This window comes from Malaclemys terrapin, chromosome 11, assembly GCF_027887155.1.
Source record: "Malaclemys terrapin pileata isolate rMalTer1 chromosome 11, rMalTer1.hap1, whole genome shotgun sequence".
NCBI lineage: Eukaryota > Metazoa > Chordata > Testudines > Emydidae > Malaclemys > Malaclemys terrapin.
Window position 1 is genome coordinate 19,003,139 of NC_071515.1, and position 16,228 is coordinate 19,019,366.

A 16,228-nucleotide genomic window follows, 5' to 3' on the forward strand; every position below is an offset into this window, starting at 1 on the left:
TTAAAAAAACAAAACCGTAACAACAACAGGCCGAGCCTAGCTTCTGGTAACAATGAGAGGATTTTGGTTTTCTGGAGTCAATGGTTAATGCTCCCTGGAGTATTGGCAGGGCTGTATCCCCATCTATTACATTTTAAATGCAACTGCTTTGCCTCCCATTCTTCTATTACCTGCTTTTTGCTCTCCACTTTAGCAGTGGGGACTCTTGAACAGCAGTGATTTACAGGCTGTGTTATGGCAGGACAGGTCTGACACTGATGGAGTTGCTTATCTCCCTTCTGTGTCCCGTTAGATGACAGCCTCTCCCTCAGGTATCAATCAGCGCATCAGTTCTTTATTCCTAGGTGAGGGAAGAGCTGTCAGGGTTGCATTCTGACTGTCATCTTCATCTAAACTGCCAGCTGCCCTTCATTGCTTAAAGAGGGTCTTTTACGCCCAGAGGGCCAACGCTTTGAACATGGCGAGAGTCACAACTTCTGCAAAATTTCATTTGCTTTGGAGGTGGCTGGGCCTGATTGGCTTTAATTTGTGAGGCCATCTATAAGTAAAGAGGAATTTTCCTCAGCCCTGCTTCCCCCTGTCATGGTAATGGCTGCAATCTTCGCCCTAACTCGGTCATTGACAGGCTGATGCAGCCGAAACAATTGTGATGTCATTACTGCTGTGAGATGCTGAAGAGAGGCTAGACATGCAAATGTCTTGGAACAAACAGAGCCAGCAAGACGATTTAAAATGCCAGTAGGCAGCGGCCAGGACGTCCTCCCACTGTAAAGGGAGGGGAAGAAAGAATCCGCTCTGTGCATGAGCCTGGCTTTCAGCTCAGGCCCAACTGCAATGACGCTTTTCTTTCACTGTACTGAAAAATGAACACGCTGACACTAATGCTGGATGGGCTTTAGACAATCTGCATATTGTAGAAGGCTTCCAAAGCACTGAAAAGGCAGTGCAAGGCTCTGGGGCGTTACCCGTCAAGAGCTACAATCGCCTTATGCCCAAGGACCAGTGCATGATGGAATGGTCAGGTCCAGCACGGGCACTTTGCTAGGTGGTTTGATTGCACATCATTGGACTGTGTGTAAGAGCTAGTCTTGGCTGCAGTGTTTGGGACCAGTGTAGTGACCGTACTAGAATTAGAATATGATGTGGTATTATCCACACAGGTTAGACCAAGCCACGTCCTAGCACACTTGGGCCCCTCCTGTATTATGTGGGTGTGATTAAAGCCCAAAACTGGGACACAGTCACTTTGGGATTCAATTTCTAGAGCTGCCACAGACTCCGGGGAAGCCAGGATCTCCGTTTCCACTCTAAAGTGGGAAAGGAATAATTCCATTGTCACTCCTGTCTATTTAGACTGTAAGCTCCTTGTGGCAGGGGAATGCGTTTTGCCCAGCACCTGGTGAAAAAGGTCCTGGATCCCTCGATGTTGGTTGGCCTTTGGTAACACTATAAGGCAAGTAGTTCTAGTAACCAGGGTGGGGAGAAATGACATGTTCCTTTTGAAAACTAGGGACAAATTCTAGTCTCAGCTATGCCACTGGAAATCCAGAGTAACTCCATTTAAGTCCGTAGAATTTCTTTGTAAACAGGCCCCACCGCCCCCACCTGTAACAAAGCTCCTTGGCATTGTCATGGCAGCTTGGGCTCCTGTGTACATACACAATGCCAAACCATATTACAGGGTAGTTGGTCATGATCATGTCATAACAGCCTCAACACTGAACATTTTACAGTGTGAGTAGTTCGTCTGTTCAGCCGCACCTTAGGCTGAAGTTTGGAACAGGAACACTCTAGGGGCTGATTTGCAAAGGCGAGAGACAGTGTGGCGGTTAGCAGAATCAGCGACAAGTACCAGGAGTCTTGGAGAATGTACCAGTAAAAGTTCATCTGTCTCATGCTCTGACAAAACAAAGGTTGCCTTTGCGTTTGACTTTGACGCCAGGTTTAGCTATCAGCCCATGTACACACGAATGACATTTAGGGAAGCGGAGAAGGGGAAAAATCCCTTTTAAGGAGTGACTCTTGCTCGATCCAGCTGCAGATTGTTGACCGACTCCTTGGTGACCTTCCACATAAGGCAAATGAGCCTTTAATATGGGCAGCAATCGTCGGTGGGGAATATTAATGAGTGGAATCTAATATTTGTACTATTAACATAATGGGAGACTTGACATTAAAAACTATGGCATAAACTTGCCAGATCTAGGCAGGTGCTCTGATAGGGTGTAAGCATGGGAGTAATGTGTTACCTGTTTACACCGGCTCGGAATGTAATCAAGATGTTCTGCCAGGTGTCACCAGATGGTGCTGTTGGAGTCTTAGCATGCCAGCAAATATAGTCTTTAAAGCAGTGTTGTCTTGCTGTGGTGTGAGACAGAAATCCTTGAGAGATGCTGTGGTAGATAGTTTAATCTCATTCTTCTTCTCTATATTTGGCAGCCCTTTGGGCACACAGCAGCTTCCTCGGCCGCGGGTATTGGCGTGTGGGCTGGTATGCCTGGAAGAGGGCACTGCCTGTGTCTGTGACTGCCTCTGCTTCCGAACTGGGGTGCATGTAAGTTACTTTGAATGGATGCAGCATTTATGTCACTAATTTCTCCTCTGCTAGGAAGCCAACCTGCCAGGGCCCTGATGCCTGCTACCACTTGGCAAAGGTACATTAGCGGCAGAAGAAGGGGCAACAATGAATTATTTTAACCATAGCCTGGTTGATTAGGTAGCTAAAAGTCCTTCACTGTGCTACATTGAAACCCCCCACCCCATCTGTCCCGGGTGCAAATGTAGGCCAGACAGCCATGTGACCAGTTAATGCGTACACCGCAGTCTGCTCCATTGTGTAAGCAGGCGGTGCAGAAGCCTGGCCAGTCTCGGTCAGTTTGGGGAGGGGGGTGCAGTGTGGGAGGCTTGGCTGGGCCTTGCTAAGCAAGTGGGGCCTCAGGGAGCCCAGCTGGAACAGGCCCTGCGCTGGCTGATCGCACCACTCCTGAGGGGCCGGAGCGATTTCCCCACCCCGGGTCCAGCCCTGGCTGCACTGTTGGCTCAGTCCGGCAGACGCAGTCGCCGCCCAGCGGGGCTGGTGAGTGCAGCCGGGAGGCAGAGCTTGGGGGTGTGGGTCTGGGGGAGGGGTGCTGGGCTGGGAGGGGTGGGAAGAGCTGTGTGTGCTGGGGCACTAGGGAGTGGGGGTTCTGTGTGGGGTGCTGGCCCTGGGCAGTTGCTGTGGGGTGCTGTGCAGGGCGCTGTGCATTTGTGGCAGGGGAATGCTGGGCACAGTGAGTCTCAGGGGACTCTGGCCATAGGAAATTGGGTGTGTGTGTTCCGGTGTTGAGCGGGGGGGAGGCGGGGGCCGTGTGGCCCAGCGTGGGCCCACCCCCGAGGGGAAGGGGCAGGCTGACAGCACAGGGCCTGGCAGTCACTGTGCGTCTGGCAACTGCCAGTTTGTAAATAGTGCCCTTGCACTGGGCTGGGCCACCCCTGCTATGCCATGCCCCTGACCGACACCTCCCCCTCCCCCCATGCCATGCTTCATTGCCCCATGGGGGCCCACAAATGTTTGGCGCCGGGTCCACAAAAGGTTAAGCCGGCCCTGCTCCTATTGCAAACCACAAGAAAACTGGCTCAGGGAATAATTGCTCTGAGCAGAGGTGAGCATGGAGGAAGACTTGAGTTTACCCCCTTCAAGAGTGTTCTTCCTTCTGTGCTGATAAGCAGAGTTTGTCTACACTCTTTCGGGAGGGGGCGGGGGGCGTAAGCTGTGAAATGGTCATAGAATTTTTGTTTTGATCCATCTTTCAGTCACACCAAGGACCCACAGTGTATGTGGTTGGGGGAGGCGGAGGAGGGATAACAAAAGAGAGAAGATTTCTAATGAAGGGGTGTGTGTGATTAGTATAGGCCTCCCTGGCAAGGGGCTGGTTGTAACAACCTCTGTCAAACACGCAGGCGGTAACAGCATAGCTGAGCATTCCACTCCCAAGAACTAGCCATTTGTTCTGGCACCAGCTGAGATAACCGCATGAAATATGTGGGAATGGAAAGGCAAAGTGTCACTTTCATCACTTCATCACCATCCCCGCCACCAGGGCCCAGACTGGCCCCAGAATGCAGCTGGACATGTTTTGGCCTAATCATGTCTGCACTGGGTCCACTTTCAGACCTCTGCCATTCCTGAAGCTGGCTCAGCCTTCCACCCTGCCTGTGTCAACATCTTCAGCAGGACGCAGATAAGAAGGAAAAGTTCTCCGTAAACAATGGAGTGCGGCATGCCAGGAGGCATTTTTTTAATTCAGTGGAAATGTCAAAGCTCCTGCCCCAAGGACACCGAGCTGCAAAAAATGCAAGACTCGTAACTTGTTTTCTTTTTCTGAACCTTATTTTTGTCCTGAAGATTAGTAACTAGGCCAACAGTCAGACAGCTTCCAGGCTTGTGGAATTGTGTAAAAGGTGACTGCAGGCTCACACTGGGGGTTGTGTCTATAACAGGATCACCAATGAAATCAGGCTTCACAGGTCTATCCATGGAATGGGCAGTTAGGGCAACTGCATTGGACGCTGTCCTACAATGCCTCACCATCCTCCCTCCTCCCTGAGCTAGAGTCTAGAGGGCTGAGGAGGCAGTCAAACCCTCCTGGCCATTTCCTTGCTGACTTCAGGGACTGGGTGTGACAATTCGAGTGGGATTAGTGCCAGTGGTGAAGATCACTGGTGACATCTACAGCTGTTAACTGAGCCCAGCAGCTTACTTCACCTACAACAAATATCACCATACTAGGAAGTTTTGGTTACTACTGACCTGGGGCAATTTAAACTAGCAATATCGAGGCAGAAGAGCCAATCTCCTGCTCTATCCAGTCTCCCTTGAGACAAGCGATTTACCACTCCAGCATGAGTCCTGCAGCTTTGCCTTTGTTTCCCTGCTGCTGACAGTTTGCCTCAGGCATGTGGGTCGATGGGATACTTTGGATCCTCTGTTGAAAACCCAAGAAGTCCCACTCCCCCCCTTCCCCTGCCTCTTTCCAGAGTTTAAAGGAGAGTCCAATGGAAACACAAGCTGGACGTTCAACCCACCTCAGCTGGAGGCGTGTTTCACTCTGGTGAACCCTCTCAGCCTTACCCAGCAGCTTCACCCTCCCCAGAGCACATTAGTAACGATTTGATCTTCGTGGAGTCAATCAATAGTCTTTTGTCCTTACCAGGCCTAATCAGGGTAAAGATTCCTGCAGGGCTGGATTTGAGAGGGCAGGAAAGCAGGATATCCTTCCTCCTTGGGATGCCTCCTGCCTCTAAATGAATGCTAGTTCCATCAGTGGGCCTCCAGCCAAGCTGTACCGTACTGCCTCAGGACTTTTCCTTCTACCACCTCCTTAATGTCTTTCTCCTGCCTGCTCTAAGAACCCTCCCAAGCTCCATGCCTCAGGCCAGCTATCTGGCCCTGATGGAGATCTTGGTTTTACTGCTACCCAAACTTCACTAGAGTGAGCCATAGCCTTGCCTTGTAGACATTCCCGAAAGCATGTGATTTCCATCTGGGGTTACATCACTCCTCAGCCCTGCCTCAAAACTACATTTCCCTGGGTTCCTTTGCGTTAACAGGCCAAGCCACCAATAACTGGGGGCTCACAACACACCCACATAAAGACGCCAGCATACTCCCCACCCCTTACTTTTAAGTTTTCCTTTTACAAAACAAACTGGAACAGCCTCTCTACTGTAATGTTTATTAAATAGGCATTTTTAAAGGGTTTTTATACAAATCATATAAACACAGTTTGATTTGTCTTTTTACACTGAAGAATCACAGTAAAAGAGCTGAAGCTCACATGTCCTGGCTCAGCCAGTGAATGGTTGACTACCTTGCACTGCAAACCTTGGAGAAGTTCAGCTTCTGCATACAGTTTCTTAAGGGTTAATTCCCATGCTCACCTCCCTGCAAAATGAAATCAGCAACATGACAAACATGCCTGTTAGTAATGATTACCTGACACTGGGAGGGTGTGGAGATAACATACATCAGCACAGGCATTATTAACACTGCGTTATTAGTGTATTTTGGAAAGGGCGTTGCTTGAGAACATGGGTTAACAAATAGTTTGTATTTGCAGATGAGACTGCACCAATTTTATTTTTCCTGTTAAAGTTACAAGCAAACACAGTTATTATACTGTATTAGAACAGTAAAGCACACAGCAGCGGTAAGTGAGGTATCAGCTATGCAGCATTATTGGCCTGTTTCTGCTCAGCAAGTGTGCACATTCAGGTCCCTGTACCAACCCACGTGGACTTGAAACGCAGGACTCTTATGGGGTGTGCTTTTCCATTAAGCACAGCTTGGCTAGGTCCCTCCCAAATTAGTGCCACGAACAGCAGTACTCTCCTGCCCCAGACCAGAGCTACAGTAACACTATTCAGTCCCACGTAATCATTCACATACACAATACATACAGAGAATTCACGTGTGCATAAACACACATCAAACTGACTCTATGTATATACGACCTCTCCCCCTCTAGCTGCCTACTAGACACTGTAACATTACCATATATTAGTGACTATTGTTTCTATAAGTTGACTTTTACAGGTGGGTGACTATGGTCATTTTCCATTCACCCTTCCCCTTTTGTGTGATTTAGAAGAGGGATAAAGTTGATGAGTAGCAGCAATCCACCTTTGAAATGGTCTGATATATTTTACTATCACTGTGTGTATGGTTGGTGGGTTTAGTTTTTTTGGGTGGGGCAGAGTAATGGGTAGTTTGTGTATGGAGAATGACCACGCTAAAGTGACCAATTTTTCAAAATAAAAAAAACGGGATGGTTTTGTGCCAATGTTTTTTTTTTTTTGTTAGGGACATGAAATAGTCACATACTAGATAAGAATGCACTTTTCAAAAAGTGTGTGTAAGTGTCACACCTGCCAGCTTCCAACTCAACAAGGGTTCATGCTTATTTTTCAGGCGGATTTTTCCAAGTGAGCTTTTCATGAAACTCTCAACAAGAGCCATTAACATTCATGGTGAGCTAAAGAACCCGTGAATTGTGCCCACAGTCATTCTACTTCTTCACTCCAAATGCTGCTCATCACACTGAGAACTTGTTCTATTGGCTGGCTTGTTCCTAGTACACACAGCAAATGCTGCTCCATGTAGCGTTATGCCCAGAAAACTCTGAGACTGTGTAAAAAAAAACCAAAAATGTTGATATCTGAAATGAAAAGCGAAGCTACGTCAGGTTCTCACAAGAAGATCCTGGAAGATCATATGAAAACAACAGGATGTATGGACCCTTTAGGAATAAAATTGGGTGTTGGGTTCTTGCTGGCATATGGATAACCCATGTGCAGTAATATGGAAACATTCATATAGATAACCCAGCTGTATTAAAACTGAAATAACATCATTGATGTGAAACCAGGGATTTTAAACCTTTTCATTTACTACACTATGGACATCATACATCTCTTGTGTGGCATGATCACACAGACACAGAGAGAAAATATAGCCAGACCATTTGCAAGTACAAAGACAAGACTCTTCAATTAGGCTCTACTCAGTAGAGCGCCCATGAAGACTATATTACGAAGAGGGGAAGGATGAACGCCTTGCTTGTAGTCTGATACATCACTGATCTCTAGACATAGAAACACTATGTTTTTCTAAGGCACTTGATTAACAAACAAAACAAACCACCACATAATTTTGTTGTTGGTGTTGGCAACAGGTCAGAAGCAGAGCACTTCGCTCTGAAGGGATGAGAAGATGACCGCATTTTGGTCTAAACTGTTTACTTGATATCCAGACTGGAGTCTTGCAGCTCATACCTGACTCCGTGGAAAGCAGAGGAAGTTACCATAACCCAAAGGAGAAAGAATGGTTACTGTCTTAGTAGGGCAGTCAATTAATCTAAGTGTGTTGGGTCTCACCCCGCGCCGCATCCCACTCCACGGAATGGTGCATGATAATAGTTAATTTTTTCCTTCTTATTCTGAGTGGCCATCACATTATCAAAGAATTTAAATATATAGCTATATATATAGCAGACCATTCTCTCAAAAAAACCATCTCCAGAGTCTTGGGAACCTTACAATTGTGTGTCTTTTGTTTGCTGCAATTTTCTTATATATATATATATATATACTTTAAAAAAGGATAAAAGAAATAAAAAGAGCCCTTCTGAGGAAGGTCACTGCTGTTTCAATCCAAGTTCTGGATTTAATAAATGGCTCTTATTCATAAATCACTTTAAGGCTCTTCAGCTTCTCTCTGAGGGGTGCATCTACATGTAAGGTTTCCTTTCCATTTTGCTTCTTAATCTCTTAAGACAGCACGGCTGTTTCCATTGACCCTAAAATTGGTGTAATTCTTTCCACCCCCTACGCCGCCTGGATATGGAAAGTTAAAGGCAACAAACTGCTTTCATTTTAGGTGTAGAAAGTGCAGATCGCCAGGTTTGTATAACGTGCACCAAGAACAAATCCCTTAACTCAAAAGAATATCTGAATGGGGAGAGAAGCGGGATGGGCTTTTGTGTGTGTGTTATTTCTAAAGACAGAATTGCTGAGGAATTTTCAGCCACGTATTCGGGAAAGGAAGTGGGAAATAATGATCAACATTTTATTTCTCACATCCAAAAGATAAAGCAACATTTTCTTGGACACGTCTCAATCATTCACATAAAGGGGCAGGGGAGCATCTGAGCTCCTTTCCTTGTTCCAACACAAGTTCTCATCATTAAAATAATTATTCAGCTACCATAGTCCTTGCAGATTGTAATCCGCTTACTGGAGTCTACAACTGTAGTTTACGACAGGGGCCTCATGCCCATGCCCCCTTCTGTATTCCAGATTGGTTTGAGATTATGGCATTCCATTCCCATAGACAACAAGTAATCTTCACCAGCTACTCTCGCTGGAATGAAATGTCACATGTGATTCCGGTGCAATCAGTCATGCCTCAGAACAGCACTTCTGGTGGTTCATTTTGACTTTGTGCTTGATGCCATCATACAGCTCAAAGTTGTAGTTCTCCAGAGTAGTGGAGCTTCGAGAGGAAAGACCAGTATAGGAGCATGTACAGTAGAGCAATAACCCAGCACAAATGGCCCCTAGGAGAACTCCAAGCGAACTCATAGCTATGATGGTGACTAGGATTGGATCCAGAGTGTAGAGCCAGCTCTTGTCTTTGTCCAGCTTTGGGGCTACTGGAGAGTTAGTAGAGAACAGCGTGGTGTTGTTATCCAGATCAAAATAATCTGCAATATAATTGACAGAGATCATTTATTCACCTTAAACTTATTTGTAAATAATGGAATCTGCGATGGTCAGATTTAGGCCCAGATCCTCGGCTGGCATAAATCAGCAGAGCTTTAAGTCAATGGAGCTATAACAGTTTAAACCAGCTGAGGATCTGACTTTTCAAGTGCAGTTGTAGTCAGAAATCTGGTTCTGTGGGAATCACCTCTCAGGGTCTCTGTGACCTGTCAAAGCTTCCATACCTAATTTGCTCCATTTACAAGACAAGATGCAATGTGAGCTCGAATTAATGTTTGAACGTTCAGTTCTGTTGGTGCCACCACAAAAACAGTTTGTCGACTTTGCAGTGCTGATAGTAGTAAAAAAAGGGAAAATTTGTATTTTTTAGAAACTTAGATGCCACTTGAATGGCACATATACAGTAATAGGGTCAGCACAGATTTAGTATCTGCTTTTATATAACCATTTTTTTTTTACCATACCGCATTTTAAGTCCTTGAGAAATAAACAGAGAAGGTGTTAAGCAGCATCACTATAAACGTTCCTATACTAAGTACATCGGTCTTGACTGAAAGGACGCTTCATCTATAGAAAGCACTCATCCAACAGGACCTTATCCTGCACCACTGGTGTCAATCGGAGCTTTGTTATTTATGACAATGGGCACAGGATCAGGCCCATACTTCCTATGCAATATCATTGTTGGGTTTCACTGAAGGCAAGAGTGTTACTTGTAACTACTATTGTAGTACATTTCCATCAGTAACTGGGACGTGTTCAAAACCCTGTAGGCACACACATTTGTTAATTCTCACAACAGCCCCTGTGAGGCAGGGAGATAAGTATTATCATCCCAAGGCTGCCTAGTGAGGACTCCCAGACTTCAAACCCTATGCTCAGGTGAACTTTAGTCATAGGCTCCATAAAGACATAAGAGGTAGATTCTCAGGGGCCATGAGCTGGGTTCAGTGGAACTACGCTGATTCACCAGTTGAAGATCTGGCCCATTATTTTGATTAAAAAAAAAATGGCCAAACCTCATCCCAAATCCTGAAATGAATCCCTAAGAATTTTTGAAGATTTGTAAAGTTCAATTATATTTAAGGCCCAGCTCTCTCTGCCTGAAGAGGTGTCTCCTTCCTTTGCTGAAATCAGCCAGTGTCTCTTAAACCGTCCGGCTGCTGTCTCAATTGTAATACTCTGCAGATCTCAAAGTACTTTGCTAAGGAGAGAAGAGTATTATTACCCCCACTTTGGAGAAGGGGAAACCAAAACACAGAGAGATTGATGACTGGTCCAAGGCCACACAAAGAGCCAGTAGCAGAGTTGAACTAAAACTCCGCTCTCCTGATGCCAAGTCCTTGGCTGTGACCACTAGACCACACTGCTTCTTCAAATTTTGTAAACAATGTACACTGCTCCTAGTTCAGAGCAGAGGATTCTGCTATGATCTGGGGGAAGAGTTGGAGCATGTGAGATTTTAACAGACCAGCCATTCAGAACCCACCCGATAGACCAGTGGCTCTCAATCTTTCCAGACAACTGTACCCCTTTAAGGAATCTGATTTGTCTTGTGTACCCCCAAGTTTCACCTAACAAAAGCACAGTATTACTGAAAAATTGCTTACTATCTCATTTTTAATGATATCATTATAAAATAAATCAACTGGAATATAAATATTGTACTTACATTTCAGTGTATAGTATATAGAACAGTATAAACAAATCATTGTATGACATTTTAGTTTGTACTGACTTCATTAATGCTTTTTATGTAGCCTGTTGTAAAACTAGGCAAATATCTAGATGAGTTGATGTACCCCCTGGAAGACCTCAGTGTACCCCCAGGGGTACATGTACTCCTGGTTGAGAATCACTGTGATTGTCAGGTGTGACACTGTCTGTCTACCCTCCCAATGATGGTTTATTACCAAATATAGAGAGTCGGTTTGGGATTGGGGAACAGGAGTTGAGGGGTAAGGTGGTTTCTGGAGGGTTGTTAGGATCAGGAAGGGGGAACTGAGATGAATGGGCCCCTTGGGGATTGGAACCACGTAATAATTAGAGATAGGCATGAACCAGAACCTGCAACATAAGTTTTCCCCTAAATTGTCCGTTTTATACTTACCAGCTTCATTGTCATCTCCAGTGTCTCGCCCAGGGATTGCAAAGCCGTCCTCTAACCTTGGGAGGTCCACTAGAAAGACAAAACATGTTTTTGGAGTATTGAAAACGGTCACTTTGTTATGAGACCTGCCAGGTTTGAACTATTGCAAAGTTTTCCATAGCTATGGCCAAAGCCAACGAATTATCTCGAGTGTACAACAGAACAGGTGCTTCATGGGCATTCGCATCACATTTTTTCCCCACTAAATGACCAGCTTTTAAGAAAACGAAACAGAGGAAAAAGAAAGAAACTGGAGAATCTGCATACCATTGAAATATTGTCACTACTGTCTTCGTAATGGCCATAACTCATTATTAACATGGTCATGGGTATTATACTTATAACTTTCAATAGTATCTTAGTGCCCATCATTAGTTGCCATTAATGGTAGATCCATTTAACACACTCTACATTTCATCATCCCACATACATCTTAGTGGACACAAAGCCTCAATGACCCACTTTCTCTTTGGTTTCAAATAAATTCATAGTAATTTAAGGAAGTCATGTATCATCATTACAAGTTTTAATGTAAAAGCTGGTTGAGACCGAGCGAGACGGGGAGATTTGTAACTAGGTGTCCATATTCAGGCATTTATGTTAACATCTCTCTGATCCAAACGCCTTTTAGTGGTGACATTTCTTTTTATTGTTCAGCATAGATCAAACCCTACTAACCAAATGTGCTTGCTGCAGTCGGAGTAGAGCTAAGTTACTTTTCCATGTAATCTTTCCAGTATTAGCTCTATTCTAGGATAAATGCCTTTCTATTTACACTGCCTACATTTTTCAAAACTAACTATGTTTTTTTGGGTGCCCACCTGGAGACACTTAAAGAAGACCAAACTTGCTGAGCACCCAGCCATCTGAAAATCAGACTCCTCGAAAGCATCTCAAGTTACGCACTCCAAAAAAGAGTCACTTTTGAGAATATAAGCTACTGTTGTGTATCTTACACGAGTTGCAAAAGAAGAAAGAGATCAATGTAATTAAAAAAAAAATCACCTAAAAATGACAAGGTCAAAGAAGTGTAATGTGCCTAAAAAGCAAAATCTCGCCTTTCCAAAAATTGCAAGCTACTGATTAAACCTGAATTAATGTGTTTGCCATGAGACTGTTACACAGGTGCCCCTGTTCAGAAATTTGTATAGGGCTCTACTGTTTTCAAGACCTCCAGCTTAATACTATTCATTTATTGAGTTAGGGCAATTTATATTGCAGAATGACTAAGCTTGACAAGAAGGGGGAAAGACATACACACATCCATTGAGTAGTTTGAACTGTTACCCCATCAACACTTATCAAGAGGGAAAGAACTTCAGTGTCTTAGCAAACAAAATCAATAGTCTATCCATCACTGCCTCCATGTGCATTACCCTAGAAGCCTGGGTGTATATCAGCAGCACTGTCCCCCTCAAGAGCGCCTCTCTGTCCCCGCCCGAACCCTAGATTCCCACCACGCCATTGAAGCCCCACCATCGTTCTGGTTAAGGAGAGACTGGGTGCAATTCGCCTTCCGAACACATCAATGTTGCTCCTACCGGGCCAAATGAGTACATGTTGAGATGCCTCAATGTTGGGGTGCCTTAAAGAGGCCAGAATTACTGAGCACTCACCCTATGTAAATCAGGCTTCTTTAAAGGCAATATGAGTAAATGGAGCTCACTGGGCCATTAAGCAGCATGAGACACGCCTTCCTTAAAGGGCCTGGTGGACCAAATTCACTGCTGGTGTAAGCAGTTTGTTCCACTGTCTCTCCTCATAGTTCTTGGCCTCTTCAGAAGAAATGAATCCAGAACTGGGAATTTAACAATGGGTGTTTACATGGGAAAGCACCACCACTAGGCCACTGTGGCAATCCTGCCAAGAACGTTCAGTACCACCATCATGATCGTCAGTGCAATGATCTCCACATCAAAATGGTATCGTTTATTGGGCATCATGGCTTTAAATAGAAAGCTCCTGCCTGGAGAGGTCACAGAATGCAGAGAGGCACTTCTAGATGGTAATTCAGATGCTCTGTTTGAATCGGGCATAAAGGGAGAGTGAGAGACCTGGATGGAGCAGACGTTTGGGCCTGATCCCAGAACCTACTAAAGTCAACGAGAGTTTTTCATTGACTTAACTGGGTTTTGGATCAGGTGCCTTATTAGAGGAAACAACAACACAGATACTTGGAAAAGCCTGTGAGTTTGGAATTTAACTTTCATAGCATAAGGATGTAGAATGGAATGGTTCACCGTCTACAGGTCTCTCAATCCAGACCTAGAGATAAGCCCAATATAAAACCCCAGGTCCAAATCACCCTAAACGTTGGGGAAGATCAGATCGAATGTTTTTCAGATGGAGTCAATGCAGGTTTGAGCTCTATAGGCTCAGGCTAGGCTGAACTTAGGTCTTTGTCTCGGCATTTCTTCAGCTCCCAAGGAAAGATTGGAGACTGACTGCAGTATCCTTAACACTGGTGTTAATGCTATTACTTTCCCACATAGTCATGAGCACAGCATTTCCCTTCACCCTCATTATTCAAGTAGTTAAAAATGTTTCTTTTAATTTTCAAGTGAAGATGGGAATATGAACACAGAAGGGATTGTTTGTGTCCCTCATAATGATCAGCGATGAGAGACCCAATTAATTAAGCTGAGGCTCTTCTATCAGTAGTTTTTCAAAAAAGAAGGAGCAAGTTCACCTGATTTCTGAGCACTTCTAGGACTTGACCCACCCAGATGGAAACCTTTTAGGATCTGAAGAACTGCCTGAGGGCCTCGTGCAAGTATTTGGAATTGTTCCTGTCCAAAAATCACTCAGAAAGTGCTTCAAGCTAATCATCAATCAGGAGACAAGAGGTCAAATTCTGCTGTCAGTTTCATCCATGCAACCATTTTGAAAACATAGAGAGCATGAGCATAAATTAAGCTAGAATTTGGCCAACTGCCTGGAAAGGGAATCTCTGGACTCCATTGAGACAGCAGAGTAGGTGCCTGCCTTGGGCTATTCCAAAGGCTATTCATTTTGTCCGAAAACGCATGAGAAACTCAACTCTGTTTTAGTTTCTTCTCAGTTAGTTTTGGTGAGCAGGAAGGAACTAAAAGCGTATCGGATAATCAACGCTTTTAAAAGAACATCAATTCTCCAAGCCTTAAAGGGAGGACTGAGCACTGGGGAAAACTTGAATAAAGAGAACATTTATACAAAATGCTATTTACTCTGCTAGCAATTTTCTCTACTCCCTTTGCTAATATTGCTGATATTTGTGTTTTAAGAGCTTTCTCCTACACAATCCATTTCCTCTTTCAGCTTAGTTCTGTAGCAGAGCCAGGATCCTCTATTTATCACACAGCATGCTATTGCCATCGACTTGTTTGTGATGTCATGCATCTGCTCCAATGCGCTGTCTATGGATGAAACCAAAAAAAACCCCTTCTTTTTTCCATAAGTAATTAGCAAAATCAGCCTTGGCTTTTTGGTGGCCTGTGGCGCTGAGACCACCAGACTCACATCCAGTTCCTAGTAGCTATGTGCTCCCATCGCAGAAAACAGCCCTGCATTTGGCATTAATTAGCACCTTTGTTGACAAGTCTCAGCACAGGTGTGAAGACCTGGGTGGGCCATGAAAACTGACCCCTTGGACGTACTCCCTCTAAGTCAGGTTCCAGGCACGTTGGTGGAACCATGACTTGCCCATGTGTTGTGCCACACCCATCGTGTGCATAAACAGGATTTAATGCAGCTCTCCTGTGCATAAACAGAGGGCTTTCATTCTTCAAGGGCTATCCATCTGCTATCTTTCACGTACTAAAGTTACTTGAAAATGTTAAATGAAAAAATCATTAAGGAAAGTTATGCAAGAAAGTTAAGTGAAACTCTATTTAAGTATGATGCATTTGAAAGCTTTGCCCGGTGTGAAAGGCCCTTTTTAAGAAAAATGTGTTGAATTATGGCTACAAACCTCCAGCTATTCACGCTGAAAAGCAGTAAAGGTGAAGCCAACGTAAGTGATGGCTTTCGAAATGGCCGGATGCCTAGCAGAGCCTGTTATCTATTGTATCTGAGATCACCGCCAGCAAGCTAAAAGGCTAATTTATGAATCCTGAAAAAGGAAGATGAGGAGGTTTTAATCAATGTAGTTGAAACATCTTAAATAGAATGAACATAGAAGCTCAAGACATGGGGCTAGCAGGACAGAGGTTGGTATTTTCAGAGACATTAGGAGGTTTAATGTACGCTACATTAAAAAAGTGACTGAACATAATGATCGCAGGGGATGTGACATAGGAGGTAATGTGCTGACCTTTTTTGCTGCTTTCACTCAGATTGGGCTTACGTTGTAAGTGAAAACAGCATAGAGATCTCAGAGTAGTCTGGAGCCGATATGCATGTGTATGTTTCGGTTAGTGTGCTGGCTAAATGGCTTTAAGCCCACCCAACCAGCTCCGCTTCGGTCTATGAAGTTTGGTTTCAGTGCAGTGGCATTGTTGAGGGAACGACACTTGTTCAAACCACATTGACATCTCAAAACCAGCGTGCCTAGCAGAGTCTACCTACAACATGGGCCACAACAGAACCACGCACCGTAAATTTTGCATCATGCCCATATATTTCTCTCTAGGGGGCCTGTTTCTCTGTCTAGAAGGCCAGTTTTCCAGACCTCAAATCATTCTTGTAGTTATTTTCTGAACTCTTTCCAATTTGTCAACATCCTTTTTGAAGTGTGGACCCCGAACTGAACACAGTGTTCCAGTAATGGTCTCACTAATGCCCTATACAGAGTTAATATTACCTCCCTCCTCCCATTTGATATCCCTCTGCTCAGGGATC

The 16,228-nt window shown here is 44.6% G+C and overlaps 1 protein-coding gene and 1 long non-coding RNA gene across 3 annotated transcripts in view; one reads left to right on the forward strand and one right to left on the reverse strand.

Moving 5' to 3' along the window:
• The first annotated feature begins 2,384 nt into the window (after positions 1-2,384).
• The window catches only part of LOC128845762 (uncharacterized), a 62,324-nt gene continuing 48,480 nt past the window's right edge, over positions 2,385-16,228 (forward strand). The window contains exon 1 of the long non-coding RNA XR_008446719.1: positions 2,385-2,554. This is a non-coding gene — a long non-coding RNA (uncharacterized LOC128845762). The remainder of the gene's footprint in view (positions 2,555-16,228) is intronic.
• NRP2 (neuropilin 2) overlaps positions 5,701-16,228 on the reverse strand; it is a 124,203-nt gene continuing 113,675 nt past the window's right edge. For both annotated transcript variants that reach the window (XM_054044749.1, XM_054044748.1), the window contains exons 16-17: positions 11,372-11,440; positions 5,701-9,242 (exon numbers count right to left, since the gene is read on the reverse strand). In XM_054044749.1, the coding sequence (XP_053900724.1) occupies positions 8,938-9,242; positions 11,372-11,440 (374 nt within the window). In that variant the 3' untranslated portion in view covers positions 5,701-8,937. The remainder of the gene's footprint in view (positions 9,243-11,371; positions 11,441-16,228) is intronic.